The 22,559-nt window shown below is 36.3% G+C and overlaps 1 protein-coding gene across 1 annotated transcript; it reads right to left on the minus strand.

The window, feature by feature from the left end:
* Positions 1–4,377: 4,377 nt before the first annotated feature.
* On the minus strand, positions 4,378–16,533 carry vstm2l (V-set and transmembrane domain containing 2 like). The gene is made up of 4 exons (XM_056458954.1): positions 16,369–16,533; positions 10,746–10,903; positions 8,926–8,973; positions 4,378–6,717 (listed from the first exon to the last, which is right to left on the minus strand). Exons 1-4 carry the CDS (start codon positions 16,466–16,468, stop codon positions 6,472–6,474), a joined length of 552 nt encoding a protein of 183 aa, XP_056314929.1. The 5' UTR covers positions 16,469–16,533; the 3' UTR covers positions 4,378–6,471.
* Between the last annotated feature and the right edge of the window lie 6,026 nt (positions 16,534–22,559).

Below are 22,559 nucleotides of genomic sequence, written 5' to 3' on the forward strand. Positions count from 1 at the left end.
CCTGGAGTGTTTTCAGCACATATTCTGAAGAATTGCACTACATTACATTGTTTGTTATATACACAAAATTAGGGAAAAAATTATATTTTAATGATTGAAATTTTAAAAAATAACAATAACCTAAAAATTCTAACTAAACAGCAGCTGGTTATGTTCAATTTAGATATTCTTGTCTTTCCCTTGGCATTTTATCCCATCATTTTCAATCCAACTCAGCAATAATAATTAACCATGCATGCTTTAGGCCTACATGTGTTAGGGTTACACTTTATTTTAACATTCCCTGCTGAAAAACCCATCTTAAACCAGCCTAGGCTGGTTTTAGCTGGTTGACCAGCCTGGTTTTAGAGGGGTTTTTGGCCATTTCCAGGCAGGTTTCCAGCTATAGCTGGATTTATCTGGTCATTTTCCGGCCTGACCAGCTAAGATCAGGCTGAAAAATGACCAGCTTGACCAGCCTGGTTTAAGCTGGATTAGGCTGGGCTCCCAGCCTGGCTTGGCTGGTCAAGTTTTAGCTGGTCGTCTCACAGCCTGACCAGCTAAGACCAGCCTGGAAATGGCCAAAACCCCTCTAAAACCAGCCTGGTCGACCAGCTAAACCAGCCTAGACTGGTTTAAGCTGTTTTTTTTTCAGTAGGGTTGTTACATTATAAAGTTTATTAACTGAGTAAGATGTATTTATAGCCAATAGTTAGGGTTAGACTGTGGGTTAGTTGCATGTCATTACTATAGTAAGTATGTAACAAGAACACCTTGAAGTGTTGCTGGTTTGTAGAGCAATTAATTATAAATTTCGCTATTAGCCTTCTATGGAATATGTGTAGGCTAACTCCATTAAAATAGGGTTCACATTCGTTGTAGCTACAGGTTAGCACATGCTCAACCTGACGCAAATGTTGGCCAGAATTACACAAACACTAAAGGTTACGAAGTTTATCTCAACACATGCTCGTCTGCCAGCACAGGAAGTTAGCCGGGCGGCAAACAGGAAGCCGTTTCCTGAACGCTAGCTGTTGCTAGAGCATATAAACATTTACAGACTAATCATCACATATTTGGCATTGTTTTCTGGCCACATTCCTCATTCTTTCAAAGCAAGTAATAAATGAACCCTCCCAATATGTATTTCCTAAAGTAGGCTACACGGGCTTGCAGTACAAGTAGATGAATAAAAAATGACTGCTAACCGCAGACAACGAAACTCCAAAGCGTGTTCAGTAAAATACTGGCATTAATAAAGTCTCTATGTCATGATGAACAGAGGAGACATTGTTTTGGATTAAAGCAGCACCTCTATTTATGATATGTTAAATTTAAAAAGTCTCTTTCTTCTCCTTGTGTAATCGTATAGCAGGTTTTTTACAGGATAAACATTCCACAGGGTTTATTTCATCCCGCAGTCTGACAACTGATTCACATTCATCTTACTTATTCATACCTGAAGGTGTCAAAAAGATTTTAACATAAAATTTAACACACAACACCCCTTTTCAATGACGGATGTTGCGATTTATGCCTAGACAGGGTGGATTTTTGAGGTAGTGATGATGAATTTGCTATTCTTCATTGTCATCTACTTCAAGAGTATTGAATGCTGACCTCTGTTGGTCTTTGTCAATATATGAGAAAGAAACTGAAAGGGGTAGTTGACCCAAAAAAATGAACAAAATAAAAAAAGCAACTTACCATTTCCTCACCATTTATTGACTTTATTTTTTATGTTCAACAAGAAGGAATACTTTGAAGAAAGCTGAAAAACTGTAACCATGACTTGGTATAGGGAAAAAATACTATGACTTACCGATTTCCAACATTTTGCAAAATATCTTCTTTTGTGTTCAACAGAAGAAACTTTGAGATTTGGAACAAGTGAGTGCATAAATTACATTTTGCCTTAAACTAGTCTAGGTTGGTTGGCTGGTTTTAGCTGGTCGACCAGCCTGGTTTTAGAAGGGTTTTGGCCATTTCCAGGCTGGGAGATAACCAGCTTGACCAGCCTGGCCAGGCTGGAAGCCCAGCCAAAAACAGCTAGGTCTAGTTTAAACCAGGCTGGTCAAGCTGGTTTTAGCTAGTCATCACCAGAGTTTATTTCTAAAGATGCACGGTTTGACCTTCTGTCTTGACTCAATGTTAATAAACAGTGTAGGGTAAGTTAAGTACTAATTTCAAAGCCATAATTATCACTGAATAATTTCTAAGAGCATGTCCATTTCTCTTGATAAATGTAATCTTTTTCTTTTTTGTTGTTGAAAATTTGAATTATTCTGCAAAATATGTTTAAATAACAAAAAAATACAATTACTGTACTTAAATTATTAATACAGAAGTGTTGTTAATTAATTTATTTACAGTGTAACTGTAGTTAAACTACCTAAACATGTAGATTACCTAAAAGTTTTATTATTTAGTACCTGATTTGTCAACAATTATATTACATACATTTACAAGATGTCAAATGAAAGCAGAACACTTCCGAGATTTAAGCACTTGCTGGAAGTTGTCTGTCAGGAGTTTTGGATCTGAAGAGTGTGAGTTTATCCAGAGGAGGGCAGTGTTGCATCACACACACTTTCACAGAGAATCACGCACACAAATCCAGCTTTAAAAAATGATTTTAGACTTTATAAATGATCACAAATTACCCAAAAGTGTTGAGCATTTTACACCTTGACAGACACATTTTGAAAGAGTTTATGACTTAAGTTAATATATCAACAAAAATCCCAGAGAGTGACAAAAGTACTAATTACAGTGATTTTGAGCCATACTATAGTATAGTGCGTTATACTGTATACATTATAGTTACAACATTATTCAGCATACTGTAGTATTATTAGCTATAGCAAATAAACTGAAATAAAACTGTAGTCTACTTTAGTTTTTACAACAGTAAATGTGGTGCATTGTAGTATAATATACCATCCAGCTGTAGAAAACTACAGTATTGGTTCATTTGTTTATATTACTCTAACAGTTATAATCACAATAGCAACTATACAATGAGCTCAACATTTATATAAGTACTTTACAATAGTACAGTTCGAAAATACATTTACTATAAATTACTAGTTTTTTTATCCATATTAGGGAAAATACAGAACATTAAAGCAGATATACAGAAGATTCCTCATTAAAATCACTTCATCATTACAATACATTACATTTATCATGTAAAAGCCATTAACAAACAGATCTAGTTTTAAAAAGTTAAATAAAACACACACACTTTACAACCCCTAAACAAAGCCTCACCCCCCTCACCCCGCAAAAAAAGCAAGCAAATAAATCACCCCAAACTTAGTTTAGGTGACATTTGTTCTCCCAAATATAGGTTACACACGCACACGCACACACACACACACACACTTATTATCTTGTCCCTTTTAGCAACATGTTTTTGCTAAACAGAATCATTACTACAACAGAATGCAAAGCAGTATAAAGCAGCAAATGTAAAATATCACAAACATATTCATTCAGTCCTTGTTTGCTCTGTTTCAAACCAATAAATTAACATTTAATTCTCATCCTGTGGCTAAAGTCAGCTCCTGAATTCATTTCTTAATCATAAATAATCAACTCTCATTTCTGCTGCCATTTTATTCCTTTCATTCTTGCTCACTTTTAATGCCAACCTAATGGCTTAAGATGGAAGAGCTTTGAAACTGGCATCCTACAAAGACAACATTCATTTATTCTTTCTATTTCCTTCGGTTTAGTTCCATTATTCATCAGAAGTTGCCACAGCGGAATGAACCGCCAACTTATCCAGTATATGTTACACAGCGGCTGCCCTTCCAGCTGCAACCCAGTACTGAAAAACATCCATTCACACTCATTCACACAAACACACACACACACACTATGGCCAATTTTGTTTAACCAATTCCCCTATAGCGCATGTGTTTGGATTTTGGGGGAAACCAGAGCACCTGGAGGAAACCCACACCAACACTGGGAGAACATGCAAACTCCACACAGAAAAGCCAACTGACCCAGCCGGGACTCATACCAGCGAACTTCCTGCTGTGAGGTGACAGTGCTAACCACTGAGCCACTGTGACGCCTCACAAAAATAAATATTTTCTAAAATACAATTTTTTTTTCTCCTAATGCTACTTTAAGCTTAATGTTTGCCACACAGGTTAAAGTAAAAGATTTTCAGATGTTAGTTTCAGGATGTTTTTAGGATATACAGTAAGCTAGTGTGCCACAAAACTAAATTCAGAAGATATAAATCTGATATAAACACCCAGTGATTACAGTTTGTCACTTCCAGCTACAGTAAATGAAGAAATGATTTTACTCACATCACCTCATACTTCAGTTTCTCATCAAATCTCGACCAATCAGATGCTCTCTAGTATCAGACATTCTTCCCGCCCCCTTCTTCTCGCTTGCTTTTTATTTGATGCGCTTGAGCTCAACCACTCTCACTGGCAGAGCTGTGATAAAACCAAACACTATTGGCTGATTTTTTTAAAGGGGAGGAGCTACTCTATGCCACACCCTCTTCATGTTTCAGTTCAGATTATTGTTATAAAGATGAAGAATATTTCTTTTGAATCTGCAGACTGCTGGATCATTTCGTTATCATCTTCTTCGTAAGTAATTTTTTACAGAAGAAAAGTAGCCCACAGTAGGGTTGGGCAATGTCGACCAATTAGGCATTGTACAATGTCTAATGTGAAACATCGCAATGGACAATGGCATTGTCACTTTAGGCGGCGGTAAATTAATTATTTATGAATAATTAATTCATAACAAATTAATTATTAGTAGCCTACTGTTTCAACTACCTGACCTGTATGGTCTTTATTTTACCAATGACCAAATCATAAATAAATAAAACGAAATTACACACAACTGACCACCTGTCAATCACTTTTTCCACAGGACTCTGGCATGAATAGGCAGAGTGATCTGTGTCGGTATAATGGCGTCGACAAACTTGGTTGGTAAAAAAGGTGCCCAACCAACAGGAACCAACCAAAAGTATCTGAGGTTTACACTAAAATGACTAAGTACAAGCGTGAAAGTGAAAGACTGAAGCAGTGATGCTGTGACACGTTACCTGATAGATTCAAAAGACCGAAGGGTCGTTAGAAAGAGACAAAATTAATCACGTTTAACAACTATAGTGAGACGCAATCCAGCGGTGCATCCTTGATAAACTGTCCGACGTGCACTGCTCTCTGGGGTTTTGTGCTCAAAGTACCCGCTGACTGCCTGGACCTCAGAAACGTGCATATGCTAGAGCGCATGACTCAATGTGTATGTGTGTCTGTGGTCACGTGATGTGCGTTTTCAGCGGAAAAGTGTGGATGGCAATCTCTTCAGAAATGCTAGATGAATCGCCAGTGTGGACGTGGATCGTTTTTGTTCTAAAATGCCATTTTAAAATGAAGACGTAGTAGGGGTCACTGGGCCAAGTGTGTGTTTTTCGCGAGCGGGCTGCTACCGCGATGGGAGCGGGGCGGAGGATCGTGATGCTGGCTTAGCATCATGATGTCTATGCTGCACTCGACTCTCACTGAAGTCAATGACGCGACACTCATATGTGCCCTCGTCTGACGGCTTGACATTAGAAAGACGAAGCTTGTGTGAGATGTTGCTTCCAACCACCTTCACCACCTAAAACTATGCATATGAAATATATATTACAGGGCTGTTGAATGATCTGTGTGGTTATAATGGCGTCGACAAACTTGGTTGGTAAAAAAGGTGCACAACCAACAGGAACCAACCAACAGTCTCTGAGGTTTTTGCAAAAATTACCAAGTACAAGCGTGAAAGTGAAAGACCGAAGCAGTGTACTGACGCTGTGACACGTTACCTGATAGATTCAAAAGACCAAAGAGTCGTTCGATAGAGAAAAGATTAATTAAATACCACATTTAACAACTTTAGTGAGACACCCTTGATAAACTGTCCGACGTGCACTGCTCTCTGGGGTTTTGTGCTCAAAGTACCCGCTGACTGCCTGGACCTCAGAAACGTGCATATGCTAGAGCACATGACTCAGTGTGTGTGTGTCTGTCTGTGGTCACGTGATGTGCGTTTTCAGTGGTATAGTGTGGATGGCAATCTCTTCAGAAATGCTAGATGAATCGCTAGTGGACGTGGATCGTTTTTGTTCTAAAATGCCATTTTAAAACTAAGACGTATTAGGGGTCACTGGGCCAAGTGTGTGTTTTTCGCGAGCGGGCTGCTACCGCGATGGGGGCAGGGTGGAGGATCGTGATGCTGGCTTAGCATCTTGATGTTTATGTGGCACCATCTATCGACCCAACCCTATCCCACAGTGGCTTCTTCTACCGCACAAAACTAAATTTTTCTGTCTGATATTTGCCGCCAGTTCATCAGGAAGTGAAGATTTTGTTCTCTTTTGTTTCTCATTGCATGGAAACGCTGCTTTCTCCGCAAATGTTTTTATGCGATATTTCAGTTTTGTGCATAATTCACATCTAATTATTGTGTTCTGGTTTTGTTCTCCTCATACATCTGATGATGAAGGATCTGCTCCTCTTTCTTCTGCTGGTTTCCTGAAGTCTCCTCTTCTGTCCGCTGGATCTGCAGGTACGCCTGGACTCTGTGCTGCTGCACTCGACTCTCACTGAAGTCAATGACGCGACACTCATATGTGCCCTCGTCTGACGGCTTGACATTAGAAAGACGAAGCTTGTGTGAGATGTTGCTTCCAACCACCTTCACCACCTAAAAGTATGCATATGAAATATATTACAGGGCTGTTGAATGCTTCGTTCTAGGTCTGCACAATATACCATTTGAGCATCTATATCGCAATGTGTGCATCCGCAATAGTCACATCGCAGGACATCCCATGTTCAGTTGGGATTGTAGATGATAATCAATGCCGAGTTTAATCATAATAGAATAAATGTTTACCATCTGCAAGCATTTTTAAAGTGATAGTTTACCCAGAAATATTTTTTTATTTTATTCTTTACTTGTTTCAAAAGTTTGTGAGTTTCTTTTCTCAAAAGGAAGATATTTTAATAACTCAAATGTTGGAAACAAGTAAAGGGTGAGTAAATAGTGAGTAAATGTAAATTTTTGGGTGAACTATCCCTTTAAGACTGAGACTGTGAACATTTCAATATTCATTCATTCATTTTCTTTTCGGTTTCGTCCCTTTATTAATCCAGGGTCACCACAGCGGAATGAATCGCCAACTTATCTAGCATATGTTTTACGCAGTGGATGCCCTTCCAGCTGCAACCCATTACTGGGAAACACCATACACTCTCATTCATTCACACACCTACACTACGGCCAATTTAGCTTACCCAATTCCCCTATAGTGCATGTGTTTGGACTGTGGGGGAAACCGGAGCACCCGGAGGAAACCCAAAAGTTCAAACCAGTGACCTTCTTGCTGTCCACGCCAACATGGGGAGAACAGCCGAGGCACGAAGCAGCGACCTACTTGCTCTGAGGCAATCGTCCTACCCACTGTGCCACATTTCAATATTTCAGAGTTTAAAACATCTGGCGACAAATAAATTTGCAACTTTTATAAATATTACTTTAATATCTGTATATTAATCCATATCTGTACCTGGAGACTGTTATAGACTCTTTCAGGAAAACTATCGTTCACTTTTATCTTTGCTATATTGTATTTATCTATGCTTATATCTTATTTGTTATATATTATTCGAGACTCACTCCCCAACAAAAAAAATCACCCCAAATCAATCTAAAAGAAGGATTGTTTTCCAAATAAACCTTGTGAAATTGTATTCACGTCGCAATATACATCACAGAAATACATAACGTCAAATTTTTCCAATATCGTGCAGCACTACCTTGTTCTGATTGGCTGATGAATATTTTTTTAAGAAAATAAGCACAACCACTCTCACTGGCAGAGCTGTGATAACAAAATGCTATTGGTGGTTTTATAAAAAAGGGGAGGCGCTACTATATGTCCCACCCTCTCTTTGTTTCTCAAATTTCAAAGCATTTCTCAGGATCTTTCAGGGTTCTTAAGGTGTAGTTTGTCCTGTAAAGTCAGTCTTGCTGTTTATTTTGATCAGGACACTCCTGTGAAAAAGATTATTCATCTCAAAGAGTCTTTTCTGATTAAATAAAAAGAAATAAAATTCACTCAGAACTTGTTTTTGCATTCCAATGCACTACTTTTCTATTGTTATTTTATGTAGATCTCGCAGCACCTTGCACATGAGTACTGCATGTTTAAGATGCCATTAAAAGATTAACTTTATTAATGTCAGTTCCAAAGCAGTGGACCAATCAGAAGAACTTGGAAGCGTGGCAAGCATTATGTCCTGCATTATAGCAAGCTGTGTTTTTTTCTGAAACCATTCCTGAGCGCTGCGTTTCATGTTTATGTATGTAAAAAAAAGCATTCTGTGTAAATGGTAAAGCTAAAGTAGTTCTGGCAGGTTTTGAGCGCATTACAGCTTCATGTCACTATAAAGCTGAATGATTTGAGCTATTTCACATCTCAAACAGTTACAAATCACATCAAAACACAACAGAAGGCTTTGGATAAGATGTTTAAGAAACTAGTGCTGCACAGGAGAAGTTTGAGGACAAAAACCTGACAAGTCTGAAATACAGTGGCTCTGGAGACCATAGTAAAGCAGAATGATTCAAAAATGGTCTATTGACTTGTTAAAAAAACAAATTTCTTATATAAAATTAATTGTATTCAAATAGTTTTTAATATTTGAATATGTTTGTATATTTATTAAACAGAATAATTCTAGTATTCTATATTAATTAATCAATCAATCAGATGAAAGTTAAGATAAACATTAATATGCATATTCAAACATCAACTATTCCATTTATTAAAATAAACAATGTTCCGATGACAAAAATCTAAAAACATCCTAAGATAGTATATCTAAATAAATAAAGAGGTAAACTCACACTGATTTTAGTCGCCCCATTAGATGCGTTTTCCTGTGAAACCACCTGCAGACACACATCAACAATTAAAACCACAAACGAATATATACTGCAGCTAAATGCATAAATAGCAAAACATAAAAATAGCCTGAACAAATAATGTCTAAAAAAAAAATTCCAAGTATTTAAAGTTTCTTGCCATGAATCAAGATGTTAGGTTATTGGGTTTTTTATGCCATGTTAGCATCAAAGGTTGTTTTTTGGCCAAAAAAAAACCCCTCTTTTTTGCCAGAACATTTGCTTTTATTTTGACCTGTTGTTCATTTAATAAATTGAGTGCGTATCTTCTTTGGTACCTATCAATTGAAAGAAATTATAAATTAAAATTATAACATCCTAAAATCTTTTCTTGTAAAATTGTACCAAACAATTTGCATATCAATGTAATGTAGGAACAAATGATTATGCGAAAGTGTTGCTGCATCCCAATTCGCTTACTTGGACTACGTACAAAAAGTATGTTTTTTTTTTTTTGTTAAGACAAAGTACATACATTTGTGTGTGTAACAGAACAGTGCTAGCTTAGGGACATTATCTTGACACATCATCCACATTTCTTTCATATAGAATTACCTACCATATTGGGAAAGCAGCAGCAGTTAATTCTGCCATTCACTAGTCTTTCAATGCAGCGAAATCTCTTCAGGTCTTTGAATAATTATGCATTCAGAAGATAATGTCCAAACATATCTTTCAAGAGTTCCCACTTAGATATGCTTGGCGTATAAAGCAGGTTTGGCATGCTGTCCCGGGAGAGAACCCTGAGCTCGGAGATATTTCAGCCCATGGCTCCCGCCCGGTCGATAAGCATATCAGGAGATCCGAGATCAGGTAGGTCTCGAGAGCTCCTCCTTTAGAAAAGGAGGAGATGGGGTGGAAGGGGGGATTCTTCCAAACGAAGATAGAAACAGTAGGGAGAAAATGATCCATTTATAGTAAACTAGGATCACTCTGATTGGATTATTACTGATTACAGATGAGTGGCCAGATGTGCTCAATCATATCACGTGCTCCTCTCGAAATTAGTTTATGAAACTTCACTTAAGTTGAACTACTAACATTGTTATAGCAGATGAAATATAAGATGAAACATGATTTGAATATTATTGAGTTGGCAAGATATTAATTGTCGTTCAAACAATTTTGTCGAAGCCTCTCTACTTGATGCTTGGCCTTGTGTCTGCGCCATGTTTGTAGTTTGTTTACACTTTTTACCTGAGTTTGTAGTTCTAATCAAATTCACATCCAATGTATTAATTCGTTCATTCATTTTCTTTTCGGCTTAGTCTCTTTATCCATCAGGGGTCGCCACAGCGGAGTAAACCGCCAACTTATCCAGCATATGTTTTACGCAGTGGATGCCCTTCCAGCTGCAACCCATCACTGGGAAACACCCATGCTTGCTCATTCACACACATATACACTACGGACAATTTAGCTTACCCAATTCACCTGTACAGCATGTCTTTGGACTTGTGGGGGAAACACCTGGAGAAAACCCACGCAAACATGGGGACAACATGTAAACTCCACACAGACAAGCCAATTGACCCAGCGGAGGTTCGAACCAACAACCTTCTTGCTGTGAGGGGATTGTGCTACCCACTGCGCCACCGTGACGCACCTACGTCCAATGTATTGTGGGCAATATTACAATATTAGGTTCTACACTTGATCATCTGGGAACCTTCAGGATACACTTTAACATACTATGGTTTGATTTTTGAATACTATTCAGGACGGATAGCACTCGAATTAAGACGGAGCATGTGCCTTTCCTGATTGGTTGCCCACGATGATGGCTCTGCCCACTGTCTGCTGTACCACCACTGGATCTCCAGCGATACAGAAGAGGAACTGGATCCTCTGAAGGAGCAGCTCATCTCCACATCTTCACCAGCTCGAGAAAACACATCAGCGGGAACCTCCGTGAACAGAGCTGCACGCAGACAAACACATTAAAAGTCAGCATGAAATCAACATGGTTAATTTATACGTATAATGTTTTGTCATATGATTTATAGATTTAGCTTTGGATTGAAGAGTTTTAAAAATGTAGGAGATCACTATATCACGATAATAAAAATATTTGAGGTACACCATTTTCATATATCAACATTACAAAATACCAACTGCGATTATTATTATTAATAAGTTATCAATGAAATTAAATATAATCTAGAAATGCTTCAACATGATCTGATCTCCATATCGAGACTCTTGGAAAGCATACAGTATGAAGATCTTCTCCCTCTGCATGTAGGTAATTACTCTCTGATTTCAGCTCGTTGTTTCTGTACTGAGAATGTACACCGTGACCATCTGTTTTCTTTGTTTCTCCTCTGGTCATTAATATGCACAGTCTCCATTCGCTCAGAGTGAAAAATTATCCAGAGTCTATAACGCTGCAGTGTTATTGTCTGAGAGCGCATCTAACACACACTCCAACAGCTCACACTTTCTGATTGCTGGATTTTCTCCATCATACTTAAAATATTCATAAAGTCACCTGTGACGGCAGTTACAGCTCTATCTCGGTCTATAAGTGTTTATCAAGTGTTTTCAAGTGGTTACCACTGCATACCTTTACACTCGGATTTTTGATCCCTTTGTTTGATAAAGGACAACTTGTGAATATGAATGCAGAATAATAAATAGTAATCAAAACTCCAGTAAAAGTGCAATGAACACTTTTTGTCTCACATTAACACTCAATATTATATCATTGATTTACATCAATATTTTTGATGGTTGTTCAAACTACAGTACTTATTAACGTGAGCTGAAACACATCGCTTGAGTTCTTTTGTATAAATTATAAACAAATTTGTAAAACTTATTTATTTAATTAATTATAAATACATACATACATAAAAATGATATGATTTTTTTGATTTGAATGATTTTTATTTTGTTCAAACGATAAATAGATGTATTGCACAGCCACAAGATGTCCACCTTTTTCTTTCTGTATGGACTTGAGTCTGGGAACTGAAAAGACTGAACAGAATTGGATGGTTTGCAGCTTTGAGTATGTTTACATGGACACCAATAATCCGATTTCAACACAATTAAGAGAGTACTCTGTTTAAGAGTTTACCATGTAAACAGCCTTTTTTATTAATTTAATCTGATTAAGGTCATAATCGAACTAAAGAGAAATCGGATTAAGACGTGGAGTTTGCTGATTTTAGCTGCATTATTGAAGTGCAGTGCAGACATGTAAACACCTTAAACTAATACCGTCGTGTAGGATTTTCGCAGCATTTTGTGTCAGGATAGTCTATACACACACAGCTGTTTGACACTATTCTCTGCACCTTCCGAGTGAGAAAAAGACCACAGACACCCGCATCGAGAAATGCAAAGTTTTTTTTCCCCTATACAGCGTGCGATATCAAATTCCATTAAAACAACACTCTTCCAGCAGTCCTTCCTTCATACTCGCATCCAACATGTTGTTTGTCACAGGGGGCATGCATGAAATGTTCCTGATGAAAGTGCCAAACTGCAGTTGAAGTCAACAAATAAAAAAATTAAACACCCGAAATTACATGAAACTCTGGAGGAAATGTGGATGGCGCGGTGACGCAACGAAATTAATTGAATTATGTGTTATAACATGTAAAACGGGATCATGAATGGAACATTCAAAAAGCAGCTCAATTAAACACATTCATCATGTTTTTGTCTTATTCAGATTAAGGCAAATAAATCCATTACTGATGTCCATGTAAACATAGTCAGTGATTATTTTAGGAAGAAACTGGAGGCTTTTTGGAATTTTTACTTCAGAAGTTTGTTTCTAAAATGTATGAGTTTGTGGTGTTTTATAACAGTTGTTTTGAGTTTCTTTTAAAAGTTTTTTATTATTATTTGTATTGTTTGATTGTGTCGATCTGATGTGGAATCATGTTGATTGATTGATTACCATTTGTATAGTTGGTTCCTGCTGATTGACTGGGGTATGGACTTGAGTCTGGTTTCATTCATAAATTTTCTTTTCGGCTTAGTCCCTTTATTAATCTGTTTGCATGTGTATTTTGTGCTCTGAGAAAAGCTTTTTTTAGCCAAAACGTATAAGCATTTATTTTGTTTCAGAAAATGTTGTCCTTTATTACAAGTGTTGTTGGAGTTCTCCATTTTTTACCATATGGACCCGTTTCACATTTCTCAGTAGGGAAAGTCATCATGGTTGGTAAACTTAGAGTGCAGTTAATCTTACAATCCTATTTGCTGAAATAACAAAAGATAAACTCCACGATAGTGTTATCAAGACTTTCAGTAAAAGGAAAAATAAATAAATAAATAAATAAATAAATAGTGTAAGACTAATAGCAGCCAGAAGAGAGAACAACGTCAAATTTACAGTCCCACTCTATATACATTGCATTAGAAACATTTCACATTATGTTTTTTTTTTTATTTGATGAAAAATTAGATAAAACAAATATAAACACATATAAATGTTCATACATTAAAAAAAAAATCTAAATATTAAAATCTTTCAAGGATTTAAGATGCTGATGACCGTTAAACACGTCATAAGTCTTGTGAAAAGGGTCCATTGCACAGCCCTAAAGGGTTGAATGGTTTAATCTCAGCTTGAGGAAGACCTCCAATGCTGATGAAGAGCGGCTGCAGAGGTCACACACAACTGGACTCCCTGTCTGAACAAAACCCCTGTAGGCGTTATTAAAGCAGCTCATGCTGACCTGAGAAATGGAGAAATCACTGCCAATGGCGAGACAGCAGCAGATCTGCCCATCAGACGGCTTTCAATTTACTGGATCCAATTTTAAACTCAACTTTCAAAAGACAGAAATGATATTACTTTATCACAATATGACTATTAAGAACACTGAATATTAGATCTGGTTTGAGTAGATGTTCGTTTTGTCATGGCTCCTGGGCTGCACGATATTGGAAAAATCTGACATTGCAATTGCAATCTGACATTTTCTGCCATATAAATTTAATAGATTCAATTATCTCAAGATAACTGGAAAGAATTTGGAAAATATTTGGAAAGAATTCATAATTTTATGTTGATTGGGATGATTTTGTTGGGATGTGCATTTACATAAAATAAATAAATAAATAAAAATAAATGAATAAATAAATAATAAATAAATAAATAAATAAATAAATTAGCACAGATGAAAATAGACCAGTGCTTTAAGGTGGAGTCTAACAGTTTTAAGGTGCAGAAATTCAATAATCAAACGCAAAATAACACTGTCTTAATTGTATAAGCAATTATACATAATCTTCATTAAAGTGGCAAACTTTATCATTTTTTGTCTCCAAATAGTTTAAATTCACTTGAGATATTGACATGTGACTATTGCAGATTCGCACATTGCGATATCGATGCTGTAATGATATAGTGTGCAGCCCTACCTCCTGGTTATTTATTAACTTCTACAACGAAAAACTAGACTTTGTAGTTGATTTTGTTGCTGAAAACTACGTTGATATTGTTTGGCATAATTGAAATGGCCTAAAGAAATATTTTCGCATTTTAGCTAGCTAATGATTTATGCTAAGCTAAAAATGCTCCTGCCAGACCCTCAGATCGGCTGAGTGAATTAAAAAAATGCTAACTCTCAACAGTTTAACACTAAGTGACTTGTAAAATTTGCATATTTTAATAATAAAGTGGAGTGTTTATTTCAATGATTTCAATGTCATTTCGCACTGTGGCCAACATATATTACATGACTTTCCATAGAAATGCATCAGCACAACATCAAGAGACTTTTCTGTCAGTGTGGAAAGAAGAAAACTGTGAATTTTGCACTGCTCTAGGCCATCATGACATCTCAGCACGAAGCTGAACTCACATAACACTGCATTTAGCATTAGAGAAAATCCCAGTGTAGACTAAGTAGAACAACTGTTTCTCCAAAACAGTGGCACATTTGGATATGTCCTACTGTATAGTTCAGTTCAGGGCAATTTAATTATTTTAAGATTAAAACATTGACTGAAAAAAAATATTGAAGGCATCTTAAGTGTGTTTGTGCCTCCATAAAAGTGTAGATCAAATGGTCTCAAAAGACTGCAGACTGTTTAGGATTACTGGAGTTGATATCACACAATAAATGAGCAAATCTGAAATAAGTTGTCACAATATAATCTACAGTATACAGTACCAATAACAGAGGCTATTTAGTTAAATATAACTTAGAGCTATAAATGAATGAATGACTTTCATTAATTAGCTATTCGACAAAAAAGTTATTCACCAAAATTTCAATAGCGTTTGTATAAAACCTACATTCATTTAATAATTTCAAGAACTGAGAAATTAAATCAGAAATTGAACTAATTGAAATAAGACATGGTGTATCAAAATCAAACTGAATATACTATTCAGCAATAATATAACCAATTAAACAATTATTGAACACACAACAATGAGAAATAGAAAAACATAAAACACATGAAATACTGAACCATATTTGACCATTTAATAAAAAACATAAAATACAAAACATTTAATAAACGACAATTTTAAAGTTTAACCACTTATAGCCCCACCCTGATATTATTACGAAGAAAACCATTAAAAATTATGCCAAAAAACATCACAATCAACCTTTCATTAAATACTGCAGCCTAATATACATTTTATTGTGTCCATTGTTGCTGATATAAAAATATGATACCTAAAACAAAATCAAGTATTTAAAAAAGTCAATAGCGAGTAAATCAAGCATAAGTAAATCAAGTTAACACAATATTTTTCTGTGTATAGCCTACTTTACTCACACTGTCCTCCTGTAACTCTAATATTGTGCATTTGTTTTCATTGAGTTCACAATTGCTCATTTAATGCAGAATGACTGTCCATCTATCTCCAAACAAACTTCCACAGATCAGCAGTTTCTTCACATTGTAACTTGCAAAAGCACGACTCATGTTGTTATCGCTTTAATGCACAGTTATTCAATCACTTCAGTAAACCAATTTATAAAACAAGCAATAGAAGCATTTTAACTTCTCATGAGAATGATTATACACTCCTTGGTTTTGCCTCAAAAATGCTGTTATAAGTAAGCTGCTGATTTTGAAAATTGAGGTAAAGTTGGTTTTATATTCGCACATTCATTCAGTGACAACTTGTGACACACTCCCTATGTTGTTTACCATGGTACTGTGAATATTAGGTCTGAAATCACATGCAGGTATGACTTCAAAACAACATAAGCACTATTTATCTGACTGAACAATGCTACTTTGATAGTGAAGTCATATTATCAGTAAATGACTATTTATAATTCGCAAGAATACCTTTATGAAATTATATTATTAAGGAGAAAGTCCGAATGTGTTAATATAAAACCAACTTTACCTCGATATTTTGAAACACCTAACGTTACCGTTTCTCACACCTACCGTTTCCAGATACGTGATTATTCACTGCCAGATTCACCCTGATCTGGACATAAAGTGCCACCGAGTGTAAAATCCAAATCATCCCTCCAAACGAGCCCATTTCTGCTCTATGCTCTCATCAGATCCGGAAAGCAGCACCTGTACGCGTGTCGGTCAGTGTCTGTGTTCCACACACCGGAGAGCACTAATTACCTGCAGCTGAGGCGGAGGAGCACACAATGGAGTGTGATGCGGTCTGCTGAATTATCAATCAGGCGGAAGAATGTGGTGTTAATTTATGAGGCGTTTCAGCTCAAATGGTAATCAAATACGGTTAAAGTTATTAAAGTCCATGTGAACCGGATGTTTCTACAAATTTTATGATGTATTTCTGGAGAGCACTAATTACTGCGGCGAAGGTGGAAGAACACACGGTAGGGACGCATGTGATGCAGTCAGCTGAATTGTCAATCAAGCGGAAGGATATTGGTGGTAATTCATGAGGCGTTTCAGCTCATATGATAATCAGATATGGTTAAAGTTATTAAAGTCCATGTGAACCGGACATTTATGCAGATTTTAATTATAGTATGATGATGTATTTCTGGAGAGCACTACTTACTGCTGCGGCTGAGGAACAGGTATGGACGCGTGTAAGCGGTCAGCTAAATTATCAATCAGGAGGAGGAATATGATATTAATTCATGAGGCGTTTAAGCTCATATGATAATCAAATACGGGTAAAGTTATTAAAGTCCATGTGAACCAGAAGTTGCTGCAGATTTTAAGTATGACGATTAATTACCCTTGCGGCTGAGGAACACACGGTAGAGACGCGTGTGATGCGGTCAGCTAGGCAGAGGGATATTTGGTGTTAATTTGTGCATTTTGGCTTATATAGAGTGAAACTTATTAAAATCTGCTATCTGCAAGTTGATGCAGATTTGATTATGTGTAGAGTGAAGGAACTATGACGTCACCTTGTAGGCTAATCGGCTGCTAGCATAAAACTGCTTCCCTCGATAAAATCCCCATAGGCTTTTCGAAGACTGCAAATAATAAGCTCTGTGTCCAAACACAGTTCATTACACTTACACGTTTTGTCCAGCCGGATAATCCTCACATGAAAGTACAACTTTTAGCACTTTTGGATCTTAAATGCAAACGCAAGAATTGAAAAGCTAACATTAGGCTATAAATGGACTACAGTGCTTTCGGGGCCACATCCTGTCTTGTTGATATGATTATACACGTGACTACCGGGACATGTTAATACGCAGCTGTCAATCAATTCGGTGGGCGGTCGATCAATTGGTCCACCATTTTTATGTTGTTAAATTGAAAAAAGGACTGGGTGTGTTTATATCACCCCAATATGACGCTCTATACACTATACCTACACACACGTCTGTCCAAACAGCTTGAAAAGTAGATTTTTCACCATAGGTGCCCTTTGAGGAGTGTAAATATTGTAGTTATGACAGTTAAATGTGTTCAGATGAAGAAAAAAATGAGGAAAAATCCTTTGATCATGTTTAAATGACAGTAAATATGTATGTATTACTTACACATTTATTCACACATTTGCATTACTGAAAGCAGGAAAGAGACAGGCTGCACTGGTAAGCTGTATCCCCATAATATCGTTTAATTAAAATAAAGGATCAATAAATGAATATGTTTTGACAGTCTTTACAAGTAAATGGATTATCTACACTCAATATGAATTCCGAATTAGAAAAGTACTATAAAATACTATTCATGAAAATACTTAAATAACAGACAAATCCAAATGCGCAACACACGCGAGCTGCGCTCCAGACCAGTTCAGCTCGATGACGTATAATGTCTCCGACACCACCCGTAGTCCCATTTAGCAACTCGATAGCAACCGTCTTTTTAAAGAAGCGTAACCGATTTTAAAAATCAAGAGTGAGATGTAACTGATGTGTTTTATGTCGTAGAACAAAAGGTGCAAGTATCTTAAGTTTGTGTTAGCCACAGACATTAAGCGATTTAACTGAAAACCCATAGACTGGAACGAGGGAACCGGAACTGCTAAAATGCTAACTGGCTTCCGGGTTTTTGCATACAAATTGATGTCATATTTCCTCCACTCTATTTCTGGAGAGCACTAATTAGGCTAGCTGAGGCGGAGGAACACACGGGGGAGGGGAGCGTGTGATGCGGTCTGCTGAATAATACCACGGTCACACTCGAGTTTGAAGCCTCCTTTCCACTGCTCACAACAAGCGACAAGCCGGAAGTCATTTATTTCCAATGGAGAGTAGTCTGGGAGCTGCGTGGAGTTCCGATCATCTCCGTATGAGAAAAATTCGGATCCGATTTGAGCTGCGGATATGTGGAAATATTTGAACTTCTGCGACTAGACTGTATGCGACCGGCCGACCGAATATGATGTATTCCAGTGTTGTCCAAGCAGGTCCGTGTGCACGAGATGAGAAATAAAGTCTATATAAAAAAGAAAAAAGTCTATATATATATATATATATATAAAACATTTCTATTCATAAATGAGTGATAAAAGTACTATTTTTATTTTTTTATGCTGTCTCCACATTCCCTCCAAAATTTTTAGCGGTCTATGAGTTTCTAGCATTCATTCATTCATTCATTCAACCATGGTGAACACACGGAGAATAAATGCAAAACTTATCGAACGAGCTTGCGTTTCCGGTCTGACGCAATCGCGTGTGTATGAATAGAAGTCTATGGGGAAAAAAGTCCAGTGTGACTGCAGCCTAGAGTTTGAGCTTGCGTAATTCGTTGAGTACGTAAATGTGTCGGAATGGAAAAGCAAGCTCGTGCGACAAGTTTCGCAGTTCGCTGTGGTCCAAAGTTCAAGCTTGGTAAACTCTGACCTGCGAAATCGCACCAATGGCGACTACGTAAGATCAATCGAAGATCAAAACATGACCTCTCTGTACAGAAATTTAAAATATGGAGCAATCGCTCGCTTTTTAAAATGTCTAATAATCTTGTTTAATCCCGCCCCTTTTGCAGCGCCGTACGACAGAATTTTACAAGCTGAAACTCGAGTGTGACCGCAGCCTTATCAATTAGGCGGAGGCAGTGCCTAATTTGTCTATTGCGAAGTCCCGGAGCAGATCGGGGTAACTGATCCGGAATGTTACTCGAGGATGGAGAGGTATCGAGCACAAAAGTGAAGAGCGGGGGGGTATATTGCTGCGTTGGAGGCGGGGAGGAGTGTCGCGGACGAACGTGAAGAGGGTTGGGGAGTCGCTAAAGAAAGTGAAAGTGAACAGCGGACGGGGGAGGAGGGCGGTTGAGGAGGGGGATCGGTAAAATGAGGTGCCGGATCAGATTTCAGAGGTGCCGGATCCGCATCCAGCATGTTCCGGCACAAATTAAGCCCTGGGTGGAGGGATATGGTGTTAATTCATGCGACATGTCACCCTTTTATGATAATCAGATATGGCTAAAGTTATTAAAGTCTGCGAAGCTGCTACAGATTATAATGTAGGCTACCTATTTCCATCTGAAACATAATATTAAGTAGGGAGATGGGGTTTTATTAACATCTATTAACATTTATGAACATCTTTCACTTCTAACAATATAAGGGTTTGAGGGGCGTGGCTACGCATATTACACTCAAGCCATCAAACTGACGTCATCAGAGAAGGACTGCCATTAGAAGCAGATGGTCAGATTACCGAAACAAACCTTTTTATTTCAGTGGATGAACTTGAACAGATTAATTATTCATAATCTTAATGATTAAATAATCATTAAGATTAATTCATCTTAAAACTAAGAATGTGTGCTAGCAAAATAAATATTGTACAAATGGATTAACTTGTGTTCAAATAGTTGAAGAGGCCTAACCAAGATTTATTTATTTATTTATTTATTTATTTATTTATTTATTTAGTAGGTAATAATGAAAGATACTTACTGACATTCTATCAATACACACATTTACAAAACCATTTATTTTAATTAATGCGCATTGTCCCTTTGTAAAAAGATAAATAAGTACTTTTTAAAATAAATAAAATCACATAGGCTGTGGTTTTCTGTGTGGTTAAAATGTTTGTACAGGTTTGAAGTTGCTTTAAAGGTCAGTAGAAAATTGCATGCCGTCTCTCTGAGCTGTTCAATCAGAGATGTTTGCTTTTAAAGGTAGATCTATTGCAGATACAGTCAGCGGGATTTAAATGTCTCTCCTAATGTGAAATATTTTTCCAGCAGCTCGCCTTGAAGATGCCATTTAACGTGGTCAAATGTCTCTCTACTGTCCACATGGTAAGAAAACATCACTTGCATCTCAAATACAGAATAATATGGGTTTTCTTAATGTTATTTTTTTGCCTGCTCTATGTTGGATCCTCAGCTGGTTTTGGTTGTATAACATGACCTATGGGCTGCAGTGTTATTTTGGTCTCAGCACTTTACTGATCAATAAGATAATTGATCGGCCTGCTAGAGACAGCCTCACTGAGTTAATGAGTTAGTGATTAAACGGTAATGAAATGCTCCAGGTGCCTTTGCTAATAGTCTGAAAAAAGAAAACAACCTTGAGACCAAACAAACTTGTGTATTTGAAGAAGTCAGTAGCTGTGTTTCCATCCACATATTAAAAATATATATAATAATAAAATAAAATACTGAATGGAAATTGCAGGAGGCTCTTAAAATGTTCAAATAAACACATTATTCAAAAGAGGCAAATCATTTATGCAATAAGATGATAAAATAAAACTTTTTGTATTGTCAAAATGTAGTCACACATTAAGTAAACATCTATTTTATTATATGAATATTTTATTAGATAATTATCATTATCATAGTTGTTAATATTAATATGTATTATTCTTTTCTATAAATAATTTTATATTTCTTAAAGTTAGTACTAATCACAATTAATTGTATCCAAAATAAAATATGTTTAAATTACAGATTTGTTAGCTACATGAAATACACATACAAACAAAACTATACAAATTTTTTTTGCATAGATATTTAAATTTATATATAATTTGTATCATATATATTTTAAATCTAAATATAAATGAACATTTTCTCAAATATATGGATGATCACATGCATTTATATATACATAATAAGTATACACACAGTACACACACATACATTGTCGACATTTATTTTAGATGCAATTATTCGCAATTAATCTTTTTAAATATATATTTAAAAGTACTAAAAATTATTTGCCTGGTTATAATTAAGGAAAATACAGCAATATGTAACACCGGATAAAAAAAAATTTGATGTCTAAAAGTAATGAACAAAACAAAAGCTCCTCTGAACACATAATCTGTATACGTATTGCTGTACATAATTAGTACAAGTGTACATATTTCTTATATATAATTCTTTTGTAAGGTTGGAAATGTATATTCTTGACCCTGAAATGCATTTAAATATATATATATATATATATATATATATATATATATATATATATATATATATATATATATATATATATATATATATATATTCTACTATATAAAGTTGAAAGTTAATTATATTTTGGATTAAAGAATACATATTTCATTGAGCCTCACAGTCCCACAGAACATATTTAGCAAATATTTTAAATACATTTTTTTCATAAGGACTTTCTGCTTCTTGTAAAAGAGCAGCAGATGCTTTTCATGATGTGTTTCAGTGAGTGAAGGCACAGCTCTGGCATCTATCTGGTGTTGTTCCGATTTCTAAGAGTGTGTGTGCGTGTGTGTGTGTGTGTGTGTGTCTTCAAAAGTGCCAGCTGCGAGACGCCAAAACCTCCAACACTCACAACGCAGAAACGGCCATTAACAGCAGATGCAAACATGACAGAAAGAGATAGTGAAGAGAAAAACACCAACACACTCGTTCCTCTTCTCCATCTGTGATTTAAACAGAGCTCATCATGTAATTAAGTGTTTAAATGTAGGAATAAATTTACTTAAAGTCACTTACATAAACGAAACACAAGCTAAACTATGTTGGACATTTATAGAAGACTCAAAGACTCAAGACTCAAATCAGCTGCTGCAAGATTATTTTTTTAAAAGAGGAATTTTAGTTAAACCCAAATTTATAATGCCAACCCCTATGCTGATTTTGGTGAAGAAGAAAACAAATAAAAACAATGTATTTGCATTTCTGAATGGCTGAGACAAGCAAAATGAAGACGTTGGAGTGGCCTAGTCAAAGTCCTG

Source organism: Danio aesculapii, chromosome 6 (genome assembly GCF_903798145.1).
Source record: "Danio aesculapii chromosome 6, fDanAes4.1, whole genome shotgun sequence".
In the NCBI taxonomy this organism is placed as follows: Eukaryota; Metazoa; Chordata; class Actinopteri; order Cypriniformes; family Danionidae; genus Danio; species Danio aesculapii.

Coding starts and splice junctions, on each gene's coding strand:
- vstm2l (XM_056458954.1), bottom strand. CDS start 16,468: ATGGGCTCGTTTGGAGGGATGATTTGGATTTTACACTCGGTGGCACTT. Junction 10,904..16,368: donor TAATCACGTATCTGGAAACG/GTAGGTGTGAGA, acceptor GTCTGCGTGCAG/CTCTGTTCACGGAGGTTCCC. Junction 8,974..10,745: donor CATCATCGTGGGCAACCAAT/CAGGAAAGGCAC, acceptor GATGTGTGTCTG/CAGGTGGTTTCACAGGAAAA.